We start from the raw sequence: 27,548 nt of genomic DNA, 5'->3' as shown, positions 1-27,548 counted from the left end.
GTGTGCGTTTCCCTAACACCGAGGCCGCGGCGCCTGGCGCCCAGGTGTCCAGAGTTACCCTCTGAAGACAACCCTGAAGACCACCGCACGTGTGCCAGCATCAAGTCATCATTCGAGTTCATGACAGTTTCTGCAATCAACATCCACTTACCTTGAGGAAGGAAAATATTTCACGTAACTAAGGGGCTCTAAGCGGGCATTCCCACAGTCCTGACCTGGTCCACAAGGTTAGCAGACAGAGGAAACAGCACGCAGACCTGACTTCTGACCAGGGCACTCTTAAGTCGTGTCAAAACCAGGGAGTGGTGAGTGGCTGCGAACGATCCAGGAGAGCAGGAACACTTCCCACTCTGTTCTCAGATACACTAACTTCTGTGCCACCTCCAGAGACATTACAACCTACGTTCTTTCTTCTAAGTCTGACTTTAAATATAAAAACACAACCTCTGGACAAAGACTGTTTTAACCTCTTAAGAAAAAGGCTTTAAAAGTTACTAACATGGAAACAAGACGCCTGAGAGCCGGCCTGTCAGCCCCGCGCCCCGAGAGGCTGGAGAAGCCTCTCCAGGGAGGACGGGGCTGGCCGGGGCGGGCACACCCTCTGGGATAAAAGCCACCGAGGTTTCTCTCCAGGCAAGGCTGATACTGGCTTCAGGATGTATGACATAAAACCAGAAGGACACTAAGTAGTACGTATCATCACAGAGTACAGTTTCTATTTTATGAAACCTGCACATCTCCCCAAAACCGTCTAGAACACATAAGGTTAATATTTTAAATCCAAAGTCATTCTGAAAGTGAAAAGCTACACAACTTCTAAGGTTCGTTTACGTCTCTGAGCAAATGTTTCGAGAATTCTCCCAACTTATGGTGAGGAGAGCCAGCCAGGCTCGGAGCCCAGGAGGGTGGCACGGAACTGCAGGAGCGCTCTGCCCAGGCAGCTGTGGTCAGGCTCTGCCCCAGAGGGGCCTTCGCTTTCAAACGCCACTCAAAGCCTGTTAAAGCACGTGACGGCGACTCAGAAAATGAGCAGAGAGCCTCTCCTGGACCAAAAGCTGTTAGAAGCGTCAGTTTCAGAAGGAGACACTGACTCATCTCGCATGCAAACGCTAGGGCCTGAGGCCCACTGCCGGCGCGCGACTGGTGAGGAACCTCCCCCGCCCGCTGCTCGTGACCACGTGGGGAACACTGACCAGGTGGGAACTAGGGACATGCAGAGTGACCGCTGGGAGGCTTCCTGTCACTCACTAGGAACGCCAAGGGCATCTTCCCAGGGGTGGGGCCCTCCTCCCTCCCTTTCCCCCACCTGCCCCCCAGACCCACAGGGGCTCTCGTGCTGACCTGACACCAAGGCGTCAGCACCTGCCGCAGCCTCGGCAGGCAGGGGGACGCAGGGGTGGCAGTGCCGCCCCCCGCCAGGCCCCTGCACTCAGCAAGCGCACTAGGCCACCTCAGGCCCCACCCCCAGGCTTGGCCGCTCCTGCTGGGGCAGCAGCCCCCCGCAGGCGCCCACGGCCCTGGCCGCCCGCACACGAGGCCCGGGACCACGTGGTCCACGGCGGACTGCGCCCACACCCAGCCTGTGCCAGCCGCGGGGAACGGGGGGGGCTCTTCAGAGGGGCCACCCGACCCTCCCCCTCCCTGAAGGCTACGCTATGGCACAGGGCCCTGCAGTCTGCCGGGGCGGCTCACAGAGGCATGTCCCAGGCCTCTGGGGGCCGCGCAGAAGCAGAGTGGGCGTCAAGGACAGAAGCTGCTCAGGTGGCCCGGTGCAAACCACCCCCACCACCAGCTGCGGGACCCTCGCAGGCCACTGGCCCCGAGCCTCCGTGCCCTCGTCCGTCAGACGAGGACAGAAAGCACCGTGACCAATGACCCCGCCGCGCTCGCCACGCTCAGAGCAGGTGCCAGGCAGGGCCCTGGGGGGGGCGTGGGGGGTGCACACGGAGCCGACACGAGAGCGCAAGTCCGTGTACAGTCACTGGCTGCGAACAATCACACGCTGCTTAAGCGCTCGTGAAAAACGCTCGATTAACTTCCAGAGCCAACGCTCTTCGTTCGTGGCATCAACGAATGCAGAGCGCCTGAAATCCTGTTCACGGAGCTCATCCCACACAGAACAGCCCGGCGGCTCCACTCGGGGCACCCCACCTGCCCCACTGCTTCGGGGCGTCTGCAGGGCAGCTTCTCCACCGTCCACACCCGTGGCGCCAACCCGCCCAAGAGACGCTTCCAAACCAAAGCCACAAACGGCCTGGGGACCCAGCGAGGCACCTGTCTGGACACCGTGCCACCAACCCTCCCGAGTCAGGGGCCCCTGTCCTCTCTCGAGCGTGACTGCACCGTCCAGCCTCCAGCTGACCCTGGCAGCCCCTCTGGAGCCTCCAGGGAAAGAGACGGGCGCAGTCTTAAAACAGCGGAGACAGGGCTCGAACCCGACACTGGACCAAAGCCCCGACAGCTAGAGGCAGAGGCCGCTCAGCGACCCAGGCCCACGGCCTCGGCCACGCCGTCCTCACTGCCCTGCCCCACCCCGCTGCTCGACGGAAACTTCACCGTGTGTGAAACCGACGACCCGGGCACGAGGCTCCCCGGCTGACGGCCCCACACCAGCACCACACAGACCGCGGGCAGAGTCCGCGGGCGCCCGCCCCAAGGTGCGCGGAGCCCCACGCCCGCCGCCCCTGCCTGGCGCCTGACGCCAGCGTCTCCTCCCTGCTCAGGTTTCCAACGGAAACCCGTGAACATTAAATCACAACTAAGACCGCGTTTGGTGTTGAGAAATCACCACTCTTTCAAGCGTGACGGATTGATATTGTGGTCCTGAGTCTTTCAGAAGATTCTTGAGTTTTGCCCCGGGGACGGTGATCCCAAGTACACGTTTCTACACTTGCTCACAAACGGCTGCTTCCGCCGCCTCCGCCAACCTCTGTGTCATCCACACGACCCCAGCCCCAACGTCTGGAGGCCACGCCGCTTCTTCACGGGGGGCGCCCCCACCCTCCCTGACAAGCCCGGCTGTTTCTCCTCTCCACCCACACCTCTCCTTCCACGTGTCGCTCCTAACCAGCACGGCTCCAGGCCTCCCTGCTCACATCTGCCGCGCCTCCACCTGCTTCCTCCGATGTGGGCCGGCCCCACGGAACAGCGAGAGGGGCCGCCGGGGACGCCCGCCCAGCAGGAGAGCTCAGAAGCTGATGGCGGACCAACCTGTCGACACATTCTCCCCCCAACCCACTCTTTTGCACAAGAAGAGAAACGCGTGCCCTCAGCCGGAGGGGCAGCTCGAGCAGCGGGAAGGGGCCAGCTGGCAGGCAAGCAGGTGGCCATGCCGGAACCCACGCTCCAGGCCCACCCTGCACCCCGAGGACCCCTGAAGGCACAGAAGGGGGCACAGCCCGGGAACCCAGGTAGGCCCGGCTGTCGAAGGTCCCCTTGGGCAAGAGCTCCTCAGAACCAGAACCCCAAGAGGCAGGGCCGGCGCAGGTGGCGGCAGGGAGGCTCCCCCAGACTCTACGGACCTGACGTAACTCCCAGAACCCAGGAGAAGCTGCAGAGCCTGTAGCTGACAGCGCAGCCATGCACCAGAGAGGCCATCGCGAGCAAAAGTCTGCAGGAGCGACTCAGGGTCGCTCTCTAAGGGAAGAGAGAGCTCAGGGTTCCAGGTCCTTCCGGCCCCACTGCTGCCTCAGGCAACTGGAGAAAACAGGAGGAAGACACGCAGGACACTGCTCCGCCGGGGGAGGCCCAGCGCCAGCCCACGGGGGCCCATGCAGAGGCACACGCGGCCACCGCCAGGACACGGCAGGCCCGCAAGGCTGGCACCCGTCCGCAGCACACCTCAGCTCTCTTAAGAAGATAAGCTGGAGAACAACTTGGCGTCTGGTTTGATCAACGTCTTTGTTATTCTTATCTGGACGCGGTGGAGAAAAAAATCAGGAAGACCGTAAAACAGCTGCCAACTGCTGTGTTGGCAGGGAGTCTGACTCCACGGCCTCTGTCGCTGCCTGAAACGTGCTGACCCTCAGGCGAGGCAAGGAGAGCATGAGGGGCGGCCCTCGGCCCGCCCTAGAGCTCCAGCCCCCGGAGGGCGCCTCCCAGAGCCCAGGCTGAACTGGCATCCACGGCCCGTCCTGCCGGGGAGGGGGCTCCTCTGGGCGCGCGTCCGGCCCAGCCCTGTGCCCCACACGCTCGGCCCACGACGGAGCACAGGAGGGACCTTCGCACCCCCCAGGCCCTCCGCCCTCCCAGAAGCGAGCCAGTGAGGGCTGAGCGCACCCCGCGCAGGTCACCAGGCACCCGGTGCAACGACTCTGCTCCACTCTCCTGAACCGACACACAGTCGGGCCCCCCGTCACTCTCCAACCACCCTGGCAAGGCTGCAGACGACATAGACGGTGCTCCTGAAATAGTTTTCCGGAACCAAGCTGAGAAAAAAGTCTCATTCCACGCCCCAGACTCTCGTTAGTGCCCAAACGCGGCGCGGACGGCACGGACGGCCCGGCGTGTGCCCGGAGGTTTCCGAGCGCTCCTGGCCCGCGCCCCCGAGCGTGCTTACCTTCCTCCCCGGTCTCCTGCCCCAGCTGAGCACCGTCCTCTTCAAAGCCTGCAGTACCTGACTCGGCGGCCGGGGGCTGGCTGTGCTGCTGGCTCAGCTGGCTCCGAAGAGCGGCGATCTCCTTCTTCAGCAACTTGGCCCGCTTGCTCCGCGACCCGCTGGACTTCATGGAGCACGTGAGGTCCAGCATGTCCAGCAGCTCCCGCAGCTGCTCCTCCAGGACCATGTGGGCCCTACTGGCCGGGCTCAGCAACCTGTCCACTGGAAGCAGAGGCACGGCCATCAGAAGCCTCAGACCACCCGGCCGGCCCTGCCGGGGAGCCCCGGGCCCCCATCTGCGCATGGCGCCCACGAGGGCCGCCGCCAGGGGCGTACACGGGAGCAGGGGCGGTGCCCAGGGACGCCAAGCCCTCCTGCTGAGACCAGCCGCCCAGGCCGAGCGAGGACTCCGAGAAAGGGCCCAAGGGAGGTGTGGACTCCCCGAGGGCACCAGCGTGGGGCATCTGCGCATCGCGACTGATGTCTGACCTCAAGTCTCGGGCCCAGGCTGCCGTCTGGCTTTTCTAAAACTGGGCTGCAAAATTCACAGATAATTTGGAGTTTGGGGCACATTTACTACAAAAACCGCTAGCAATTTCCATTTCAGCCAAACACCAAAATTCATAAAGCACAGATTATCTTAAATCAGTAAGAAGCAGGCAAGAAACAAAACGAGTCTACAGAAGCCCCTGCAGATAAAACTGGGACAAAAACGGCAGTGCCCGGCAGTCCAGACAAAGGAACACACCTCCCCCCTCAGGCAAATCTTTTACTAAAGCACCACCTCGTCCACGAAGGGAACGAGACGACGGTATAGGGAAACACAGCAAAAAGCATCCCGACAAAAGCCCGCACATAAGAAGGTTCACGGAAACAGAAGGCACGTCGCTTGAGGAGCCTCACCACAGCGTCTGGTCCTCCCTCGTGCCACCCCAATGCTGAAGGAGGAGCGGATTAGACTTTGCATCCCTAATTCTATCCTCAGTGAAACCTGGGTGCAGAGGCATACGCAAGCACTTGTGGTGGCTCGCCCGGCTGTTTCCTGCAAGGCCTGACCTCCGCAGTCCCGCGCCCCTGCCCGCCCAGGGCTCCTGTGGGGGCAGAGCCGTGCAGCAAGGCAGCAGCTTCCAAGGGTCGGACGAGTCAGCGGACGGCAGGCCCCCCAAGGCCACGGCGCAAGGAGTGCACCGCCGGGGAGAGGGCCCCGTGCCTGTGCCCTGCTAACTTCCAAGCACAGCGACAGCCTTGCTCTGGCCACAGACGCCCTCCCAAGTCCGTAAGGGCCCACATGGGCCCAAGGCCCCGGCTACACTGCTTCCTGGTCTGTATCAGGCCGACCTAGGCCGTCCTGCTCGGGGCCACAGGCCACGCGTCTCTCTCAAGTGGGACCCTGAAACGTGGCTGCCCTGAACAGAGATGCACTGACTGTAAAATACACACTACGTGGCAAAGAGGAAATGAGAAGCCAGTGGACGCAACCCTCCGCAGTCTTTATGTCATTTACACGTTAAATTCGCCACGTGAGACACGGTGGGTTAAAAACACACCACTAAAATAAGTTTCGCCTGTTTCCCGCTTTTTCACGAGGCTACTAGGAAGCCTCAAGTCAGTGTGTGGCTCCCACCCCCTTTCTCCTGGGCCTACCCGCATGGCGTCTGCGGGGGGAGCACCCTCCCGCCTGTTCCCGGACAGCCGCTCTTACCGTCGTCCCAGGAGAAAGGCCGCCGGGGGGCCGCGGGGGGCCGCTCGGGCAGGTGCATCCCTGAGGCCTCCTCGAAGCCGACGCTGTCGGCCTGGCGCCTGGCCTGCCTGAGCACCACGCCACCCTGGTCACGCAGCCGCACGGCCGCCCGGTAGAACACCGTGTCCTTGGCGTTGTACTTCATGCAGTTGTCCACGATGAGGTCAAAGTCCTCCTCCAACTCCCTGAGAGTCCGGTACCCTTGCGCTTCTAACCGTTTCCGCATCGTGGCAAAGTCCATAGGGTGTTTAATGTGATCCAGATAATCCGGAACCTGATTCCAGGAAAGAAAACAGCCGTTTACAGACAAAACAGGATTCATTCGTGCTACATAACCAGCACAGCTGCCACGTAAGGCAGCCACACGTGCACATACACACATGAACACACGCACCCACACAATGCTCACACAGTACCGAGTGGCAGCAGTGAGACACACCAAACTGAAGCCTGGGTCCTTCCAAGGACCCTCCCAGCCAAGGCCTCTAAAGCACAAACGCAGGAACCCAACCCCCGGCCGGGCAGACATGCACTGGGAAGGGCTCTTTCTTCGTCCCTTTGGTCACCGCAGACATGAGGAAGGAAAGGGAACGCGAGGGCGAGGACACCCACCTCCTTCAGGCTCACTGGCTGGGCAAATATCCGGGCCGGGTCCTTCTCCTGCAGCTGGTCCAGCACGGAGCGCAGCAGCACGGTGAGCGGGGTCAGCCGCAGCTCCAGGGCCACCTGCTCCAGCTTCACCTGGGGGCCAGCGCACGCGGTCTCAGGGCCCGAGGGGACCCTCCCGCTGAGAAGCCGCTCAACACCGCCCTGTGGCCGACGGGGCCCACTTTACGGGCACACACGGCGCCCCTTCCTGCCCGTGCTTCCCGGGACCGCAATGGACACCACACCACCCCAGGCCAGCCAGCCTCCTTCAAGACAGGTCAGTGCCACCCCCCCAAAGCCCCCCGCACCCAGGGCGACGGTCACCCGGCCAGCACCCCTCACCAGGGAGGACGGCTTGGAGGAGGCAGGGGGCGAGGACTGCAGGCCCAGGGGACAAGCAGCTGCACGCCCCGCCCCGCCCCCGGACGCCCCGCCCCCGCGGCCTCACCTGCTCCCTCTTGAGCTTCTCGCGCTTGCGCAGGAGCTCAATGAGCAGGCGCGCGCGCTCCAGGTCGTGCCGCAGCCGCTGCCAGTACTTTAGCTTCTCTTTGGCAGCTTGAATCTCCTCGTCGTTTTCTCTCTGAGGAGAGGAATGGAGTCGGCCTCGTCCCCCGCACAGACCCGCCGAGGAAGGGCTCCAAGGCCCAGGCGCCACCTCCCCAGCGTCTCGGCCCCGCGCACGTCCTTCCTGGGGACACGCGCGCGCACCCTGCCAGCCCATCTCCAGGCCAGCGCTGGCGGGGAGGGATGGGGCTGAGCAGCGAGGGCTGGGGACCAGGGCACGCCGGTGGAGAGACCTGGCCGCCCGGGCGGCGCGGCGCGCTCTCCGGGCAGCCTCGGCTAGGCGCTCCCAAGACCCTCGCCCAGCCAGGCCGCCCAGCCCCCCCACGCGCACGTCCTCACTTCCTTCCCGCCCCAGCGCTGCGCAGCCGCTTGGGCCCTCAGCGCGCTCCTCCCGGAGGGTCAGGACTGCTGCCCGTCCCCAGCCCCAGGCGCCCACCCTCTACCGCCTGCGCCCGACACCACCAGGAAGCCCACATGCCCAGGCTCAGCCCACCCTGTGCCGGCATCTCAGCTGAAGGCTTGCCGGCCCACAGCTCCGGGAGGAAGGGGCAGTCGGGCTCCTCACCTTCCCACACCAGCCCCGCTAAGGCTCCCAGCGGGTGTCTGGGGCCCTCCCGATTACAGCAGTCCCAAAGCCGAGTCCGACTTTATGCACGGGCCTCCCCTTCCCTGTTGCCGTCGTGGACACACGCACCTCCAGCCTCAGCTAAGGCAGCAGCGCCGGCACTGTTGCTGGAACACTGATGCCGGCACAACTCTCAGGCCCTCTTCTCTCCCCGGTCCCTTCTGCCCCTCGGGTTTCCACCCCCATCCAGACAGAGCGGAAACAGCACAGCCAGCAGGCGGAGTCCGGCCCCCGACGCTTATGCAGTCCTATCCCAGTCCGAAGCCTGAACCTGGCAGCAGGGGGCGCTCTGCCCCGAGGGCGGAAACGGTGAGGATCAACCCTGAGGCCACCACACAGGGGCTGACACTGCCCTCTAGGACCTTGGCGTCTGAAGGCAAAGAACCAATGACGAGCTGCAAGGCACCTCTCTTCTCGCTCTACAGGGAAACGCAGCAGAGCGAGGCCCAGGAGGCCGGGTGCGGGGACGTGGGCTGGCCCTGGGCCTCCTCTCCGCCAGGCGTCCTCCAGGCTCCACCAGATTCCAATCACTGGGCTTGTTTTTACGTTATTTGAAATTCTCAGGCATCAACCAGGAGTTAACAGTAACATCGGCTGTATGAACAAAGCCAGTAAATAAATACACTGAAAGGTGGGCTTAGAAAACCAAATTCCCCAAGAGCATCTGAAAATCACCTTGTCCGTTAGTCTGAAATAGACACCGAAAATATCAGCTAAAGGATGTTTAGCTGATAATGAGGGAGAGGAAGGCAGGTAAGCCCCAACAAGCCCCTGGTGCCCATCTGCTGTGCGCACTGCCCGCTACCGCCCGGCTGCAGGACTGAAGGGCCGCCAACGGCGGCTCTCCCCGCATACAACGGCCCCACCACACAGGAACCTGCTGGCAGGACCTGACTGAGGCCCACACCTCTTCTGCACAAAAGGGCCTGAGTTTCTGACTCTGCTCAAGTGGTCTTACTTCACCTAAAACCAACCCTGGGAAGTTCCATAAACTGGGGCGGTAATGAAGCCATTTCTGGTTCCAAAAAACCTCTCAGGAAAGAGGATCTTAGAGGACAGCTTGCAATCAAGCCGAGGTCCACCCAACAAAGGAGGGGAGGACACCCACTGCCTGGAAGGGAGACGGCCAGGACCCTCCCCCGCCCAGGGTCAGGACCACCTAGGTCAGATCAAAACCCTGTGCTGGAGGCACAGGGCAGGCCAGCTCTGCGGGTGAGGCCCTGGAACACGCACCCAATTCCCCGGACATCACCAAGGGCCTAAAGACCCTGAGGGATAGCCACCCCGGCCCCTGACGCTGACGCCAGCGGCAGCAAGGCAGACAGGAGTGGCCCTGCCCCAGCAGAGCAGGACAACCGTGTTCTCCCAAAGCCACCAGAGAGCGGGCAGGGGACGCTCTCCCGCCAGGGGGCGCATCGGGGTTGAGGGGGCGGGCATGCTCGCTCAAAGGCAGGACAGGAGGGACAGGAGCCACACCCCACCCCAGCACTCACTGCAGGCCCTCACCCCCAGCAGGCTCTGCAGGATGGCGGAGGACAGGCTCCAGGGAGGGTCACTGCCAAGGGGACCCGCTCTGAACAGACCACCGAGGAGGCAGCACCCAACAACCCGAGGCGCCTCGTCTGCCCCAGGCCAGCTCATTCCATCTGTCTGTCTGTCCCCAACCAGAAGGCGGCCACGGGAGGGAAGGGCTGCACCTGCCCCCTTCCAGGCCCCGGCTCAGGGCTAAATGAGTCAGCTTAAACCTCTAATACCAAGTAATTTTAAGGTTTCAAAGAACATCAAAATCACACAAGCCTTGAAAACGTCCCGTGTGGAACATTAATGTTTCGGACGTCCGCACAAGTCAACTTTGCTAGAACGCGATGGAAGACGGAGCTGGGTGCCGCCCCTTCCACCCGTCCGCCTCCTGTCCTTCCCACGAAGCGGGAGCTCACGTCCCCCAGCGTGGCGGGTGGCAGGCCGCCCCGCGTCCGTTCCCTGCCCACACAGGCCACACAGCTGGGCTCTATACGACCCAGTCAGAGCCCTCTCCTGGCCAAGCCAAGGTACACCTCAGGGCTCAGTGTAAGTCATAAAAGACCCAGACTCTGTGTTCCTCCCAATTCCTTCTGCCAAGAGAGCTGACGCTTCCCTTTCCCGTTTCTGTGGGTGAATCCTCCATCGTTTACAAATCTACCTCGTGTGGGGCAGGATGGGGAATACAACACGACTGGTCTCGAACCCTCGTGCCAGCCTCCTGAGAGCACATGCTCCACCAGGAGTGACCCCCCACCCCACTCCCCTGAGGTGCAGGCAGGCCCCTCGTGTGCACACGCCCCCAACCCCCAGCTTCCTGCCCCCAAACCCAGCCCAGGTCCCACGGGCAACCACATAGGCCCCGGGCCGCCACTCCCAGCGCAGTTCACCCTGCGCCCCCGCGGGGCCCCGAGACGAGACTCCTGGGGCTGCATTCTCCACGTCTCCCATTTCTCTGCCGTCACCCAGGCGAGGACCGAAGCCCTCCGTCCTGCCTCGCTGCCCCCATCTTGCGACGCCTGCTTACCTGCCACCCCAGAGGCCTGCAGACTCTGGGCCCCCGCCCCCGCCCCCCTTTCCTGGAGCTCCCGAGACAGCACCCAAGCAAGCCAGCCGACCTCAGTCCCCATGGTTCCAGCCCTGCAGCCTCCTGAACGGCCCCCAGCCCACAGCTGGCCCTCCCGGCCCACGGGCACGTGTTCCGACACAGCCCTGACCGAGACCCGAACTCCGGGCCCGATGCGGAGGAGGGAGGAGCGCGCAGGGCGCCACTAAATAAGGCCCGGGTCTGACGGAAGGCTGAGGGTGAGCCCCAGGGGCCAGGCCCCCACGGGTGAGCACGGGCGCCCCTGGCCCTCAGGGTCGGCAGCACGGCCAACACAAGCAGCCAGCGGTCCCGACGCTGGATGGAGCGGGCAGGCGGGCGCAGGACAGCGGAGCAGCCGGCAGCCAGCAGGGCTCAGGACGCGGCCACCTCCCGGCCCCTCTGTGCGCACGTCCACCGTAGCCGCAGCCCAGGGTTCAGGGAGCCGCTTGGTGTGCAAGGTCCACCCGAGCAAACAAGGGCGGCAGCACTGCGTCTGCAGAGGCCTGTGCCACGTCTCGGGGGAGGGGACTCAGATGGCACTGCAGGCACCAGGACCCCCAGGGGAGAGACGGCCCCAACAGCACACCCTCAGGGGCAGCGGGTCTGAGAAGCACACCCTGTAGCCTTGCGGTTGCCTCCTTCCCGGGGATGGAGGAGGGTCGGGGACACAGCCCACCCCACAGAGGCCCAGGATCTTAACGGTTCCTCTGGATTCCAGAAAGCCCTAAGACGACGTCAAACTGAGCGTCTAAGTGTGTTAGTAACGTTCAATGACCTACGCTGTGAGCACGACAGGACTGGGAAGATCGAGAGAAGGGGCTCCCTAGCAAGGACGTCGCCGCTGGCGAGGTGGAGAGGGCAGCGCTCAGCCCGGGCCTCACGCCGGGACCAAGGAAGAAGCGACAGCAGAGTCGGGAAGCAGCAACTCCCGAAACACCGGGATGAAAAACAGCGGTTGATTCCTCGACGTGGGGACCCCAGGGATGGGGGACCCTCACAGCTGCCAGGCAGTCCCGCCCCGGCCAGAACTCAGCGGAGGGAGCGCCCCTTCACGCCAGGAACCCAGATGCCGGACGCGGCGCCCGGGCCGCTCTGACTGATGATGCACGGGGACAGACGGCAGAGCCTCCAGGGTGCGGCGGGAGCCACGGCGATCCAACAGGAACCGGTCGGGAGGGCCCCCGCTGGGCACCCGAGTCTAGGAGGCTGCGCCCCTCAGTACACAGGGGCAGACGACTCCTTCTTGTTTTGGGGCATCGCAGGGTCGACCCCTTCCTTTCTAAATCCATCCTTTCAGAGAAACGCTCTACAACACCAGATGGGTCTATGAACGCAGATCAACCGCTAAGACGTAAGCGCTAGTCTGGTTTTGTTCTTTGCTCCCCCCCTCGCTTGTCTTGGCCCTCGTCGCCCTCGGCACGGCCCCCAAGTTACATCGCTCCCGCACGGCAGCCCCTGTCCCCTGCCGCTCCACCCCTGGCAGGCATCCCCGCGTGCAGGGTTGGGAAAGAGGGAGACGGAGGCACTGCCTGCACCCCCCGGGCTAACGCCGGCACGCGGTCCCCCGGCCCGAGAGGCCGGCCACACACCTGAGCCTGCATCCTCCGAGCTCCTCGGAGGCACTGGAGGCTGAGGGACACCGGGGCGCGGGCACGTACCTGCTGCGTGTTTCTGTGGGACTGCAGGCTGGACTGGAGTCTGCGCAGCAGGGGGGCCCGTTCCTCGACAGCCTTTTGAGGAGCCAGTAGCTGTGGGCCGCGCTCTACAAACTGCTTCTTCCGCTGAATGGCCACCTGGTTCGCAATCCTATTTAATCCTAGAACACGGAAAAACTCAGAGTTTTAGCTGTAAAGCAAGACACGGGTGCGCTCTCATCATGGAAACGAGAAACCACGGCGTACTGTTAACACACCGCGCGCATCCCACCGCACCTCTCAGCAGCGGTGCCCTCACGGCCACCACCGCCTCCCTGGTTCTCGCCTACCCGCAGGCTGCGTCCACCCGTGGTCACTCCAGCGGCCCTTGGAGCACACATCTAAGAAGAAAAAACGGGTGGAGCCCTGGGTGTTTCCGCTTTCTCTGAGTCGGGCATCCACACGCACCGACCTCCACCAGGTGTGGCCGACCCTGAAGAGTCACCCACTCTCACGGGGTTCGGGGCCGTGGCGCCCTGGTCCCCTCAAGAGGGAAAGCAATGGCATAAATGGAGGCAGAAGCAGCGGAGGGGGGCAGCTACCCTTCACCAAAACGACCGTGAGCGTCCCCAAGCCGCCTGCGAAACTCCACCCTTTCAAGGACTGCAAAGCGTGAAGGATTTGTAACAACACTTGCATGAGGGGACGCGAAAACGGCGTAAAACCCTTGGAGGCCAGCAGCACAGCTTCCCGGTCCCTGCCGTCACCCCTGCTGCTGAAACATGCCTCAGGAAGACGAGCGAGGCAGCCGAGAACTAAACCTCGACAGGACAAGGAGGCTTCCCCACTGTGCACCAAACATCAACATTTCAGGTCAGAAATTGAGGAATTTCAAGAGCACATTTTTTGAAAAGCACAACCCTGAGCTGCACAGAACTGTGCCGACACCCTCGGCTCTGCCGCATCCAGACCCACGATGGTCCTCCTCCTTAGAGCAGTGGATGCGGCTCGAGCCTCGCTGCCGAAGGCCACGCGCCACACAGGGCAGCCCTGCCCAGGGTGCCCGGGGGAGACCCACCAAAGGGGCAGCTCCACACCAAGCACAGGCCAGGGGTCAGCGAGAGCAGCCAGGCAGACGCAGAGCCCAAGCCCCAGCGTGCCCACAGGCCCACCGGCTCGGGACACCTGGTCACGCGTTGCTACCAGAGGCAAGGCTGGAACGCCTGCCAGCAGCGGCCAGAGCATCTCCGCTGTCCCATGATGGCTCCAGCAGAGGGCACCGTGGACCCCAGGGCTCCTCGTCTGCGGACGGGGCTGTGTTCACCTTGGGCACCCGGGAGTCGCCCTTCTGTTGGGGGCTGTTTTCAACTTTTTGACAGCGGCTTGACGGAGGGGCAGCAAAGTGCATGCATCTTAATGCACAGAGCTCGGGGGTCTCTACACACGCAGACGTGTGTTCTAACACGCACTCAGTTATTGCAACAGTCAAATGGGGCAGCACAGATACAAGGCTGACTCGTCATGTGCTGAGCACCCCACTGAAGAAGTCAGGAAAAGACAAGACAGGAAGGTCCCAGGACCGCACGCAGGTGGCGGCAACTGCCCCAAGGCCGCGCAGCGCCCTGGAAAGCCGCTGAGGGGAGCTTCCATTTTCTCCCCACCACAGCAACAGTACGGCAGGTGAAGGATGAGCGAACCGACTTCATCCTGCCAACACTACAACGTATAAGCGATTCGAATCGTCGCACCTACAATGTTATGTGTCAATTAAATCTCAATAAAGCGAAAGAAAAAAAGACAAAGAGCTAAAAATCATGAAACGGGAGACAACACACAAGAAAATCTCAACAAGACCAGAAACGTGCTCTCTAAAAAGACTAGTAAAGAAACAAATGGGGGCTTCCCTGGTGGCGCAGTGGCTAGGAATCCGCCTGCCAGTGCAGGGGACACGGGTTCGAGCCCTGGTCCGGGAAGATCCCACATGCCACAGAGCAACTAGGCCCGTGCGCCACAGCTACTGAGCCTACGCTCTAGAGCCTGTGAGCCACAACTACTGAAGCCCACACGCCTAGAGCCTGTGCTCTACAAGTGAAGCCACCACAGTGAGAAGCCTGCGCACTGCAACGAAGAGTAGCCCCCGCTCGCCACAACTAGAGAAAACCTGCACGCAGCAACAAAGACCCAACGCAGCCAAAAATAAAATAAATAAAAAATAAATTAATTTAAAAAAATTTTTTAAAAAAAGAAACAAATGGGACTTCCCTGGTGGTGCAGTGGTTAAGAATCCGCCTGTCAATGCAGGGGACACGGGTTCGAGCCCTCGTTCGGGAAGATCCCACATGACACAAAGCAACCAGGCCCGTGTGCCACAACTACTGAAGCGCGCGTGCCTAGAGCCCGTGCTCCGCAACAAGAGAAGCCACCGCAGTGAGAAGCCCGCACACTGCAACGAAGAGTAGCCCCCGCTCGCCGCAACTAGAGAAAGCCTGCGCAGCAACGAAGACCCAGCACAGCCAAAAAAAAAAGAATGAGAAGATAAGCTGAGGAAAAACACGTGATGGGCACAACCAAGCAACCTGCCACCCACAAGCTGAGCCCGGGAAGAGAGAGAGCCGCCACCGGGAGAGCTGGGACTGACGCTGGTGTGCTGGCACTGCCTCCAAGGGCAGCGCCCAAGCCCACACCAGACTGCAAGCCCCCAGGGCAGGAAAACCAGAGGAACCCACCCCCATTTACAATGAGGGGTTGCTGTGACTGACGAGGGGTGGGCTGATGCGACAGGAGGGGTCCCAAAAGCGAGTCGTCATTTAACGTTTGTTTCTTTTTTTTTTTTGCTACGTTTGATAAACGATGTTACTATCTAGTTTTTTGTTTTTAAAGTTTTTATATAAAAGTCACGACCAACAGGCACAAACGGCATTAAGAGCCATCCCCACCTGACATGCAGACACGGGAAGAGCACCTGGGCCACCCCGCCGGCGTCTGCAGGGAGCGGGGTCCACCCTCCCTGCTCAGCCAGCTGGGAGGTCGGGGCACGTGAGTGAAGTCCACCCACCAGACCCGAGGAGCCCCGAGTCGGCCTCTGGAGGGAAGCGGTTCCGGGCCACACTGGCTCCGGGGTGCCCCCCGCCCGACCGCGTGGACCATAGGCAGGAGCCCCAGGACCGCATCCACACCTCCCAGCCAGACCTCACCAGCACCCATGGCCACGGCCACAGCCACACAGCCAAGGCCAGGCGGCTGACCGCCCCAGGGGCCCTCCCCTCGACCACTAAGCAGGTTGACAGTGACAGTCAGCTGGGCAGAGCCTCCTTTCCTGAGAAACCCCTCTCGAGCTGCCCACCTCAGTGCCCGGACCCACAGGGCAGACCCCTCCGACACCCACACCTCCCGGTCCACACCGGCGGGGAGAGAAGGACCCCGCTGAGGGGGATGCTCCCTTCCAGCCCTCGCGGGGAGGAAGGCCAGGAAGAAAAGAGCGACAGGCCACGTGGAGAGGAGCCGTCGCCTCCAGGGGCCCCCGGATCCGACGCCAGGAAAGTCAAGAGCAGAAATCATCTGGTAGAGGCACTGGTGACACCTCGGTCACCAAGGAGCAGGGGGCGTCACTCCCTTCAGGTGGGGACGCAGGGGCCCCGCAGTCCCAGGCACACCTCTGTGAGCCGCGAAGGCCTGTCGCAGGGGACACAGAGGTCTGGGGATGCCCAAATCAAAGGAGGCTGAGTGGGACTGGTCCCGACTGGAGGCAGGAAGGCTCCAGGGGAGGCCGGCCCCACCCTGGGAAACACGCAGGGGCGCGTGGAAACCACCCCCAAGAGGGTAAACGGGTTATTGGCAAGAGGGGACCCTGGGAAAGAGTGTTTGGGTGGGGTTTTTTTTTCGACTTTTGCAACATTTTATAAATTTGAAGTTATTTCTGAACAAAAAACTGAAACTGAAATGAAGACAAGACGAGATGCAATGCCGGTCTCTGTGCCTTGGAGGGGGAGGGTGCCCAAAGCACCAAGGTCCATCCCGCCATCCACTCCAGGCAGCGACTCCAAGTGCTAGGATGAAAGAAAACTTCAATGCACGTCCGCCCCATCGCTGCGGAAGCAGATACAGTGAACGCGACCAGGAACTGCCGGATCCCACGACCTCAGCAGACCCTCCCCGTGGGCCGGGCCTGCTCTGTGCGCCCGGGATGCCCGGCTGCGGGACATGTGGGCACAGCAGGCCTGCTGAGCGGGGGTGACGCCAGGGCCGGGCCCAGCAGAGACCACCAGGAGGAGGGGGGCGGGGGTAAAGCGAGCAGGACACCAGCCAGGGGGCCGCACGCCCGAGGGACACGGGGCGCGGCCCACGGCACCACGCCCAGCACTCGCTTCAGTCCTACGCACGCAGGAATCCCCGAGACTGACACGCGTCAGGAGAGCCCGCAACGCAGTGGAGACACGTGGCGAAGCATCCAGAGTCCTCCCCTGCGCTCCCACGCTCCCCGCCCCGCCCCAGGAGGGCCCTCGCAGGTGCAGAGCCCGGAGCTGGCAGCCGGGACGGGGGACCTGCCCGGGGAGACGCCAGTCCCCCAGCCCCCAGTTCAAAACCAAGGAAAGCAACGAAGCCACAGGAGGGTCGGAACTAGAACACTCAGAGCAGCTCTGGGGAGACACACTGCTCGGCCCCACATCACGCGGCAAGAGCCGCCAAGGCCGCCTCCGCTGGGCTCGCCTGACGTGACCGGGAGGGACACCGGGAGGGACACCGGCAGGAGCGGGACACACGGCCCGGCTTCTCCACACCGCGTGCGTTTCACGACCCGCACTTCTGACTTCTGGCTGGGTTTGTAGGGCTTCTCTCCAGGAGTCGCTCCTTAAACAGCCCTTCCCCGAGGACCCGGGCAGGCGAGCGGGAGGGCTGCCCGGCGGCGCCCACAGAGCAGAGGTGGCACCCACATGCACGGGGCGCCCAGAGCCAGGCTCCCACCTGCAGGGGCTGACAGGCTTCTCCCACTTCCCCAGGCCACAACCCATGAGAACTTCCATAACACGTAATAAACTTAACTGCCAGAAACATGAAAAAAGACATACAAAACTCAAGTGCAAACTTCTTGCTGTTAAGTTCAACAGGCATTAAACTTGTCTGCCCAACGGCTCCCAAGCACCCGCTCTCCAGCCGTCCTCACCTGGTGTCCCAGCGGCGCCCTCGAGGGGACAGAGCCGTGACCCGGAGCCTCCATCCTCATCACGCACTTCCGGTTACAGCTCATTACGCAGGAACACGCGTATCACCGAGGCCAGGCCCGGCCGGATGCTCCTCCCTCGAGGCCCCTCCTCCCCAGATACACTGGGACACCCATAGCGCAACCAGAGAGAGCAGAGTGACCAGGTTAATTACCCCAAGGGACCCAGGAGGCTCCAACTCCACGAGTCCCTTCACCTGGCCTGGCCCCTCCCCGGTGCCCACCTCCACCGGCACTGCCCTTCCCCTCACGAAGCAGAGGGAATGGACGAAGAAGCAGAGAGGATCCAATCAGAAGAGCGGCTACTCGAGGAAAAGGCAACACTTAACAAAGAAAGAGCACAGCACCAGGGCAGGCCAGAAAACGGAGAACACACGCCTGTTCTCCCTTCTTCAGCCCTGGCTTTTCATATCTCCCCCAACTTTAAATATGCTGCTTCTGGGCTGGGAAAAGCATTATTCTGGCTTGAGAACAGGTGCAGGAGGAGAGACACAGACAGGCGGGCACAGCTCCACGCCACTGGGACAACTGCTCAGGAGCAGCTCACCCTCGCTGAAGGCTGGACCCTCACAGGCGAAGGGACCGAGCGGCTGCGAGGACCCCGCCCAGGGCAGAGCACAGCATCCCATCAACGCGCCTGCGCCACTCCTGGCCACGCGGCAGCCTGCAAGGCCTCGACCGCCCCAGCCAGCCGGCCTGACCACAGGCTCGGAGTCCTCGAACAGGTGGGCGAAGCCTCAGAACACCCGCATCTTTGTTCCGGAGTCTATTACTGAGAGACAAGAAGAGTAATCTTTGAAGCTCAGAAACACTAAACAATAAAACAAATTAAACCAACCATCTCCCTCTTGTTGAGAACAGACTATGATCTCAAAATTAGTTGGTCTGAGTTATCTTTCTTACTTGAAAGCTTTTAAACCCCTCAAGTCACAAAAGCACTTACAGTTCCTGCCACACCCCCAGCCTTCTCACAGCCAACCCTCCTTCCTCTCTGCAGGGAATAAGGGGGATCCTCCTCTTCTTAGATCTCCAGAGCCCCTCTTCCAGCCCCCCTGCCCCGGCCCGGCTCCCAAGCTCGCTCAGAACGCCCACCACCCTGGTGCTGGCAGCTCTAGACGGGTCCTGAGCCAGAAGCCGTGGAGAGCGTGGAGCTTTACTCCCATCTACACGCCACTGTGCCTGGGTCCTAAGAACGGGACCAGCAGCCCAGCCGCAGCTCAGGCCACAGCTTCGGGACGAGAGCAGTGGCTGTGAGCCTGGGCCTCCCAGCACCTGCCCCGACACGCCACAGGGTGGTCTGATGTCAGGGTCTCCCGGAAACTCTGGGCAACACTGACAGCAAAGCCTGTGGCCGCGAGCACTCATCCAGGTGCGTCGTTTACGTCTGCTCCAAACCGAAGTCACAGTTTGTTCCTAAATTAGGAAAGGACAAGACGGAGCATGGCCCAGCTACTCCTCCAGCACGTGGATCAGCTCCGTCACCTGAGCTTAAGTGTTTACTCCAAAGCAAATCGTCCTCTCCACCAGACCGGGTCATCTCAGACTCCAGGTGCCCAGGTTTCCCAACCGCAGACGCTTTCTCCTGCGGACGGGCTGGCAGACCCTGGGGCCGGGAACCAGGCAGGGCTGGACAGACAAGGCAGCACCTCAGACTTCTGGGTTTTCAATTTACTAGATCACATTTTTTGTTTCATTTACTTCAATTTCAGTAAAGCTGAAAATTTCGGGCTCTTAGATAGAAGCTCTTGATACAAATCCTATACTTTTTGACCTACAGGTAGAAATCCAAGTGAAACTGTCTTTTAAAAGTGAGACTGGCTTATTTACAAAGAGACACCTTGATTTTAACAGAAGGCTTCTCTGGATAAGAGGGATTGTAAGCACTTTGTATTCGCTTTGAATTTACTGATTCTGTAACAGAGGTAGTGTTCCGTAAAGACAAAAAAATGTCATCCTGGGAAAAAGGTCACACTTCTTCAGTAGCAGTTCCCACCACATCTCACGACCTGACAACATCCCAGAACCGCTCTCGGGAGCAGACACCCACTTACGTCTTCCCTTCGTCATCCTGATGCTTTGTTTTCTTACCAGACTGTTCTAGAGACCCGTGCCCTCCCATACAGGGCTTCACTTCCTCAAAGCTCAAGCAAGTGTCTGCGTCTCTCCCAAACCACACCCGGAGAAAAGTTCATCAAGCCACTTACCTCGTACTCCAAACAAGAGCGTTCTCAGGCACAACAAGTCAGTACCAAGGAGAACCAGCAGAGGAGGAAACAAGTCCAGGGATGGGGGTGGCCAGCGGGGTCCTGACCCCACCACCGCGCACGGCTCTAGGCAAAGAACCCAACACTGACCAGGCAATGCCGATACCACGAGAGAACAATCAGGAAAACCAGAAAGCCTGTCCCACGACAGGAAGGAGACCAGCACCTCCCGCCTCGCGGCTCCTGTCGCCCCACTCTGATCTTTGCCCCAGGGTCAGCCTTACCCAGCCACGCTGCTTAAGTTTCCAGCCAATTTAAAAATCCCACAAGATTCCCAAATTTTGGGGAGGGAGCAGGGTGAGGAATGGTGTTCTGTCGCGTCAATGACAACAACTCCTGGGGCGCCGCGGGGCCCCAGGCCGGGGTGGCTGCAGTCGGTGTGGCCGCGGGCCCGCGCGGGCATCGAGGAAACCAGACAGACTTCCCCGTCTCACAGACTCAAGTCTTTTGCAACATCCATGCTCCCATGAAGCAGAGACTGAAGGAGGCCACCTTGGAGAGGACCATCAGGGCCGCACAGACAGCACGCGGTCAGACCCTGCGCGCCCTCCCAGCAGGCCCAGGCCCGCCACGCTTACCTCTGAGGGGGAATGTAGGGCGCACACACAGGCGGCAGGGCCGCACAGGGCTCGCGGAGCGTCTTCTTGGCCTTCTTCGCTTTCTTCCTGACCTTGGACGTGGACCTGACCGTTTTGGCTGAGCTCTCCTTCCGGCAGACGCCGTTTTTCACCTCGACGTCCCCGTAAATGTTCAGGGGCCTCCGGGTGCAGCCCGGGGGCGTGTGGACGTCACAGTACGCGGTCTTCCTGACGGAGAAGGTGGCCGCGCCGCCGGCCAGCTCCTTCACGGGCTCCATCTTCATGTAGAGGCCGGCCCGCTGGGCGCACGTCACGTGGAAGGCGGTGTAGCAGTTGGCCTTGTGGCACTGGATGCAGGCGCCCACGCCCTTCTGCTTGCAGAGGTAGCACGTCAGCTTCCAGCGGGCGGGGGGAATGTTCCGCACGCCGTCGATGGGCTCGATGAACACCGTGTTGGCGAAGCCGACCTCGGGGATCCACAGGGCACACACCACGTGGCCCCAGCGGTCATCGTCCGTCTTCTTGAAGGCGCCGCCCTTGTTGGGGCACAGCACGCAGTCAGCCGGCCGGGCCCGGGACTGCAAGCAGTGGCGGCAGAGCCACTGGCCCTCGGGGATGTAGGGCACGCCGTAGCACTCCTGGTGCACCGCCAGGTTGCACATGTCGCAGAAGAGGATGGCGTTGCTGTTCTGGCACTCGCCGTCCATGCACACGCAGCACACGGCATCCTCGTCGATCAGGCACTGCTGCTCCCCTTGCTTCTGCTTCTCGCAGTGCGACGCCTTCTCGAAGCGGTCCATCAGGAACTCGAACGCGCCCTGCGACACGGCCGCCACGCAGTCGCCCCTGCGCTTCTCGTTGACGATCTCCAGCCAGGCGTAGTCCTCCTCGTCCATGTCGTACTCCACCTCGTCGTCCAGCTCCTCGGCGGACTTCTCCACGAACTTGTAGTACACGGGGGGCCGCCGGGGCGCCGCCGGGGGGCTGTACTCCAGCACGCGCACCTTGGGCTCGGGGAGCGCGCTGGCCGGGCTGGGGGCGCCGTGCGCGCTGGGCGGGGCTTCGCTTTTCTTCTTGACCCTGTTGTTCTTGGGCCGCTTAGCTCTCAGGCACACGGGCGGCCTCTCGCTGTTTTCTTTGTTGCTGTTGCACTCGCTCATCTCCTGAGCAGTGAGGTCATCTTCTAGTATGACCTCCAAAGGGTCGAAAATACTGATCCTGTGCAGGCGGCCCTCGATCTCGATCTCCACCATCCTCTGCGCTTGCGCGTAGGTCAGCGTCTCTCGCGTGGGGGAGTGCTTAGTGTTGCCGGGGGAGGAAGGGTGCCTCGCTGCAGCGCGATGACCTCGGCCTTTCCTCCTCATTTGGTACTGACTCCCTGAAACGGACGCAGAGGACACGTTAACTCCACACAGAGGACACGGGAGGCGAAAGCCACCAGGTACGCTTGGGCAAACAAAACTCCCGGCAAACCTATCTCTGAGGTTTCCAGAATCACTCATCCCGGGACTCACAAGGGTATCTCAACAACCTCCAACAGCCCGCTGCCCCGAGGCTGCCCCTCCCCAGGGACGCCCGGGACCAGAGCTCCCCAGGGGCTCCCAGAGGCACACGCGATGACGAGTCCTTCCAGGATGCTGACGCCCACTGCTCGCCGGTCACCTTCTTGGATCCACAGGTCACCGAGCCGACTGCCACATCCCTCACAAGCAGGGGTCGCAGCCCTGAGCTCAGGACAGCGCACACACAGGGCTGGACCCCGGCAGGCTCTGGCCCCTGGCTCCCCCCCTACTGCTGCCCAGGAGAGAGCCCTGAGCCCCGAAGTGGAGGTCCCGTCAGCACCCCTAGGGAGCCTGGAAGCCTCAGCAGCCTGACCACAGCCCCGTCCATCCTCTCGACGAATGCGTCCTCCACAACCGTGTTAGGGCACAGGGCCACCAACCACTCCGGGGCTCAAGAGTGAAGCCCCGTACTGGCCTGGGGGCAGGCTTCACCCCTGGAGGGCCTCCACCCAGCCTCTACAGGGCTCAGGAGTGGCCACCATGAAAAGCCCCCACGGGCCAGCCACCTGCCCTGCCCCTCAGAGCACTTCTTAGCTGCTGGCTTGACCACGGTGCCGGGCCCGCCTCCTGCCACATTAAGGGACACCCCAAGACCCCCTGCGCCGCCCGCAGAGGCGCCCCCAGCCCCCCCCATTCTCAGGTGCCAGCACAGGCTCAGGTGCCCGAAATCTGGGCCACAGAGACTTATGAGCATTTGCTCTTTTCGGACGTCTGCCGTCTGTCACCAACCGCATCTACTACAGGTCTCACTCGTGTGATGACTCCTGACTCTGGACCACTGACCGCCAAGCAGGGTGGCACCTCAGGAACTGATGACAAGGACCCCTCCACCCTCCAAACGACCACATTTTACTAACAGGAAGCAGAGTAACATTTAAGAGACTGGCTGACAACCAAGGTGGAGCCCAAGGCCCACCACGGGATGGGGCCCCGAGGAGCCGGCACGGGGCGCCTCCGCACAGCGACCCACCTGGCCTCCAGGAAAAGCCCTCCCAGGGCCAGCTTCACTGTCTCAAACCCGAGCGGAAACCCCAGCGGACCCTAAAAATGCACTTTTTAAGAGAGACCCTTCCGATTGTGGTTTTCTCTTCCGTCAAACAGAAATCCACGATTTACGTGCAATTTGAGAGGCACGGAAAACAGCACGAGCAGCCGACCCGCCGCTCACCTGCATCTCGGGGGTCTCCAGGGGCCCACGCAGCCCTGGACTCCTGCTGTGCGGTCAGCCAAGCCGCTGCCCAGCTAGCCCGGGCCCCGCCATCCCTTCTGGGGGAGAGGGGCACGGCCCCCCCACTGTCAGCACCGCAGCCTGCACGGAGGGGACGCCGGTGCGCCAGGGCACAGCGCACAGCTTCAGGGGTCCTTACTGGGGTGGGGCAGAAGCGACAGTCGGTTACTCAGCAGATGCAAAGCGAACGTGTAATTTTCTCCTCGGAAGCAGAGAACCAACAGTACTAAGCAAAGTCGTCCCTTCAAAACCCACGCTCTCCCAGAGGGCACTGAAGCTCTGGACACTTAGCACCCGGAGAACAGCACTTAACGGTCGTGCAGCTCCGCAACTTGAAAGCTAGATGGTGACAGGGAAAGGAGGCGTGGGTCACTCTGCAGACCACCTCACCGGGCCATCACTTCCCGATCTCTGGCCCTCGGGCTCCACCCACACTTGACCCTTCCGCGCGGGGACAAGCGTACCCACGAAGAGGCGATCAGCAGCCTCTCCAGACCCTACTGATAAATGCACCTTGAAAAGCCATGTGGCCGTAAGAGAGGCAGTCGGCACCCCGGGCCGGCTCACCTTCTCAATCAGTGCCTTTCCCGCCTGGCTTTGGACAAGCCACTTACACCCTCGTGCAGGGACGGGACTACAGGCAGGTGAGTGCACGCAGCGCCCTCCACCCACGACCCTTCCGGGGCGGTGGGCGCCTTCTCCACGGGGGCGCCTTCTCCACGGGGGCGCCTTCTCCACGGGGGCGCGGCCTTTCGTCAAAACTCCACTGCGCACCCGCAGCGCGCGCGTCCTCCGTAAATTACACCTCAATCAAGTTACTTCTTCCAAAGGGCCCCGGAGGCCGCTGAGTCCACCACCGGCTCTCAGCGCGGGATGGGGGGAGGAGGGGGCGGCGGCCCGGGTCCGCGCGCCCCTCGAGTCTTTCAAACGCGGCCCTGCAACGGGGAGTTTCTCGTCCGGGCTCCACGTGCCCAGAGCGTCCGTTACATAACGCGACCCTCGGGCAAACGCTCGGCCGGCGGACCCGAGACCCAGGCCCGCTCCCTTCTCGCCGGGCGGCCGGGCGGAAGGCGCGGCGGGCGGGCGGGTGGGACGGGCCCCAGCGCCCAGGCAGCCCGCACTCCCTCCCCGTCCGGCTTCCCGCCTGCCAGCCTAGCCTCCCTCCCCGTCGGCCTCCCCGGCCGCCCAGCCTCCCGGTCCGGCCTCCCTGCCCGGCCTCCAGGCCTCCGCACCCGCCGGCCTCCCTCCTTCCCGGCCTCCCAGCCTCCCTGCCCGGCCTCCAGGCCTCCGCACCCGCCGGCCTCCCTCCTTCCCGGCCGCCCGGCCCGGCCTTCCAGCCTCCCGGTCCGGCCTCCCCGCCTCGACAGCCCGGCCTCCCCTTCGGCCGGCCTCTCTCCTTTCCGGTTCCCCGGCCTCCCCGCTGCCGCCCTGACACCGCGACCTCCCTCGGCCCCGCCGCCCGCCGCCCGCGGACAATGCGCCGCCACGGCGGCCGCCAAACATGGCGGCGGCACCAGCACCGAAAGGCCGGCGGCGGCGGCCCGCGGGAGAGGCGGGCAAGGCGGCGGCCCCGGCCCCGGCCCGTCCGGCGCACTCACCTTCGGGGCCGCGGCCGCGGGAGCCGGGCGGCGGGCGCGGGGGCCGGCGCGGCCGAGGCGGCGCTAATGGCGCCCGCGGCTCCTCCGCCAACGGCCGCGCAGGCCCGGCCCGCCGCCGCTCTGGGCGCGGGCTCCTGGCGGCGGCGGCCCGGCCCGGCTCGGCTCGGCGGCCGCAGGCTCTCGGGCGGCGGCTCGCGCGGGCGGTGGGGCCGGACGGAGGCCCGGCGCGGGGGCCCGGCCGGCGGGCGGCGGCGGCGACAGCGACGGCGACGGCGACGGGGCGCTGGCGCGGGGCTGCTCGGACGCCCGGGCCGGCTCGCTTGCTCCCCAGCGAAGCAAACAATGCGGCGAGCGCTCCGCCCGGCGCGCTGCGTGCGAAACGCGCCCCGCCCGCCGCCGCCATGACGCGCGGCCGCCGCCGGGGCCGGGGGGAGGGGACGGGAGCGGAGGGGAGCAGAGCCGAGGGGAGGGGAGGGGAGGGGAGCGGAGGGGAGCGGAGTGGGGAGGGCCTGGGGGGAGGGGCGAACGGGCAGAGGTGGGGAGGAGCGACCGGCCAGAGGGGCCACCGGCCGGGCGATGGGGCGCCGGACCCCGGGGCTGGGGGATCATCGGAGGTGGCGCGGGGTTCAAGGGAGAGGGGCGCCGGGCGGGCGATGGGTTCGCCGGCACCGGGGCTGGGGGGGGTCATCTAAGGGGGCGCCGGACACGGGGGCTTGGAGGCCTGAGGGGCCGCGGCATTCAAGGGAGAGGGCAGCCGGCGCTGGGCAGAGGGGCTGGGGCGCGCCTGAGGGGCCGCGGGATTTGAGGGAGGGGTGCCGCACACCGGGTCTGGAGGCATCTGAGGGGGTGCCAGGCGGGGGAGGGGCGTGAGGGGAGGCCCCTGGGGAAGGGATGAAGACGTGGGGGCCAGAGCGGGAGAAGGGGGCACTGGATAGGTCAGGCCCGGCTGAGTGTTCGGGGGACTTGGGGGAGTGCCGGGCGTGGGGCAAAGGGAGCCGAGACCACAGCGTGGTGGAGACCCGAGTGGGCGCCCCATGGGGTCGGGCTGGGCCAGGCAGGGGATTGGGGGGAGCCTGAGGGGCCCATGCTGGGCAGGATTATTCGCTGGTGGAGAGGAAGCGGGTGCTGGTAGGGGTGGGGGAAGCAGCGGGGCGCACTGGGGAATGGGGGCTGCAGGGCGGCTCAGCTGGCCCTCCTTCAGGAGTTACAGGCCTAGGATGGGGCCTATAGGTCCGGGCCACCCGCTTGGGCTCCAGGTAGAACAGAAAGGGCCCCTGCGCAGCAGTAGTTTAGAGACCTGAGTCTTGGTCGCTGCCACTGGCTGCTTCCACTGTGGCCTTTGCTTCAACGCCAAAATTCAGAGGTTTCATGACAGTTTTCATCCCGAGATTAGTCCCAAAGGGCTTTGGGAGGAGGGAGAAACCTAGATGTTTCCTTGGTTTCCGTGAGGATTTGAGGTTAGTGCAGTGGCCGTGAAGGAGCCCAGCCCTGGGGAAAAGGAGCAGCAGGTGCCCCCCTCCCCGACAAGCAGGGGAGGCCCCTCAGTAGGAGAAGGAACATGCCCCCCAGGCAGAGGCTGGGTCCTTCTGAGCCGGTGAGACCTTACCCCGTGTGGGCAGGCAGGGCGGGCTCCGCTGCTTAGGCTCTTCCAGCAAACGTGCTATCGAGAGCAGGCTGGCCACGTCCACCCAAGTGTCCTAGCTGGGGGCCCTTTGCTGACCAGAACTTGTGCCCCATTGCATCCAGTGTACAAGTAGGAAAGTGAAGGCTTGGAGGGTCACTCAGCCAAGGTCACCCAGTGGTCAAGTTCCTGAGCAAGGTCCCACCTCCAGACACGTCCTTGAGCCAAGGTGAGGCAGGCCCAGCAGTGGGCCCCGACTACATCTGCACCAGAGGCAGGAGCCGCAAGTATGTCCTCCGCTCTTCCAGATGTCTGCTATTGAGTCAGTGGAGAGCAAGCACACGGGGCCTGCACCCTTCTCCACCCCAGGCAAGGCAGATGCAAACCAGGAAGCTGGAGGCCGTGTTGTGAAAGAAGAGAGACAGGAAACAGGAGAGAGGCGGAGAGGATGGCTTCTCCACCAACCGAAGTGACGCCCAGCAGGAGTGAAGGCACGTCATAGTGGCCTCCTGGAATTCCAAGGATGAAGAGACTAGCCTAAAAACCGTCAGAGAGGGACTTCTCTGGTGGTCCAGTGGGTAAGACTCTGCACTGCCATGCAGGGGGCCAGGGTTTAATCCCACATGCATGCTGCAACGGAAAAAAAAAAAAAAAAGATCCTACACGCTGCAACTAAGACCTGGTGCAGCCAAATAAATTTTGTAATTAAATTAAATTGGAAAGAAGAATAAAGTTATTTTCTAAAAACCCTTCAGAGAGGAAGGATCTTCTTTAATCAGACTGAACCTGATTGTCAGTTGGCAAAGGGGTGAAACTGTCAAAATCCTAAGAGAATTTTTTTTTTTTTTTTTTGGCTGTGTTGGGTCTTCATTGCTGCGCTGGCTTTCTCTAGTTGCGGTGAGCGGGGGCGACTCTTCGTTGCAGTGCGCGGGCTTCTAATTGCAGTGACTTCTCTTGTTGCGGAGCACGGGCTCTAGGCACACGGGCTTCAGTAGTTGTGGCACGTGGACTCAGTAGTTGTGGCTTGCGGGCTCTAGAGTGCAGGCTCAGTAGTTATGGCTTATG

General features: G+C 62.7%; 1 protein-coding gene across 9 annotated transcripts in view; it reads right to left on the bottom strand.

Moving 5' to 3' along the window:
• BRD1 (bromodomain containing 1) overlaps positions 1 to 27,548 on the bottom strand; it is a 58,674-nt gene that overhangs the window by 10,042 nt on the left and 21,084 nt on the right. For 8 of the 9 annotated variants that reach the window (XR_004351656.1, XR_004351657.1, XM_032644499.1 and 5 more), the window contains 6 exons: positions 20,475 to 21,852; positions 12,439 to 12,595; positions 7,435 to 7,566; positions 6,951 to 7,079; positions 6,300 to 6,612; positions 4,559 to 4,819 (listed from right to left, as the gene is read on the bottom strand). Coding sequence is in view for 7 of the 9 variants with exons in the window: in XM_032644499.1 (XP_032500390.1) it covers positions 4,559 to 4,819; positions 6,300 to 6,612; positions 6,951 to 7,079; positions 7,435 to 7,566; positions 12,439 to 12,595; positions 20,475 to 21,838 (2,356 nt within the window). In the remaining 2 variants the exon portion in view is untranslated. Of the gene's footprint in view, positions 1 to 4,558; positions 4,820 to 6,299; positions 6,613 to 6,950; positions 7,080 to 7,434; positions 7,567 to 12,438; positions 12,596 to 20,474; positions 21,853 to 24,862; positions 24,985 to 27,548 lie in introns of those variants that run through there. The other variant, XM_032644502.1, reaches the window with a different exon arrangement.

This window comes from Phocoena sinus, chromosome 10 (genome assembly GCF_008692025.1).
Source record: "Phocoena sinus isolate mPhoSin1 chromosome 10, mPhoSin1.pri, whole genome shotgun sequence".
NCBI lineage: Eukaryota > Metazoa > Chordata > Mammalia > Artiodactyla > Phocoenidae > Phocoena > Phocoena sinus.
This window is presented reverse-complemented; position numbering and strand designations above follow the sequence as displayed.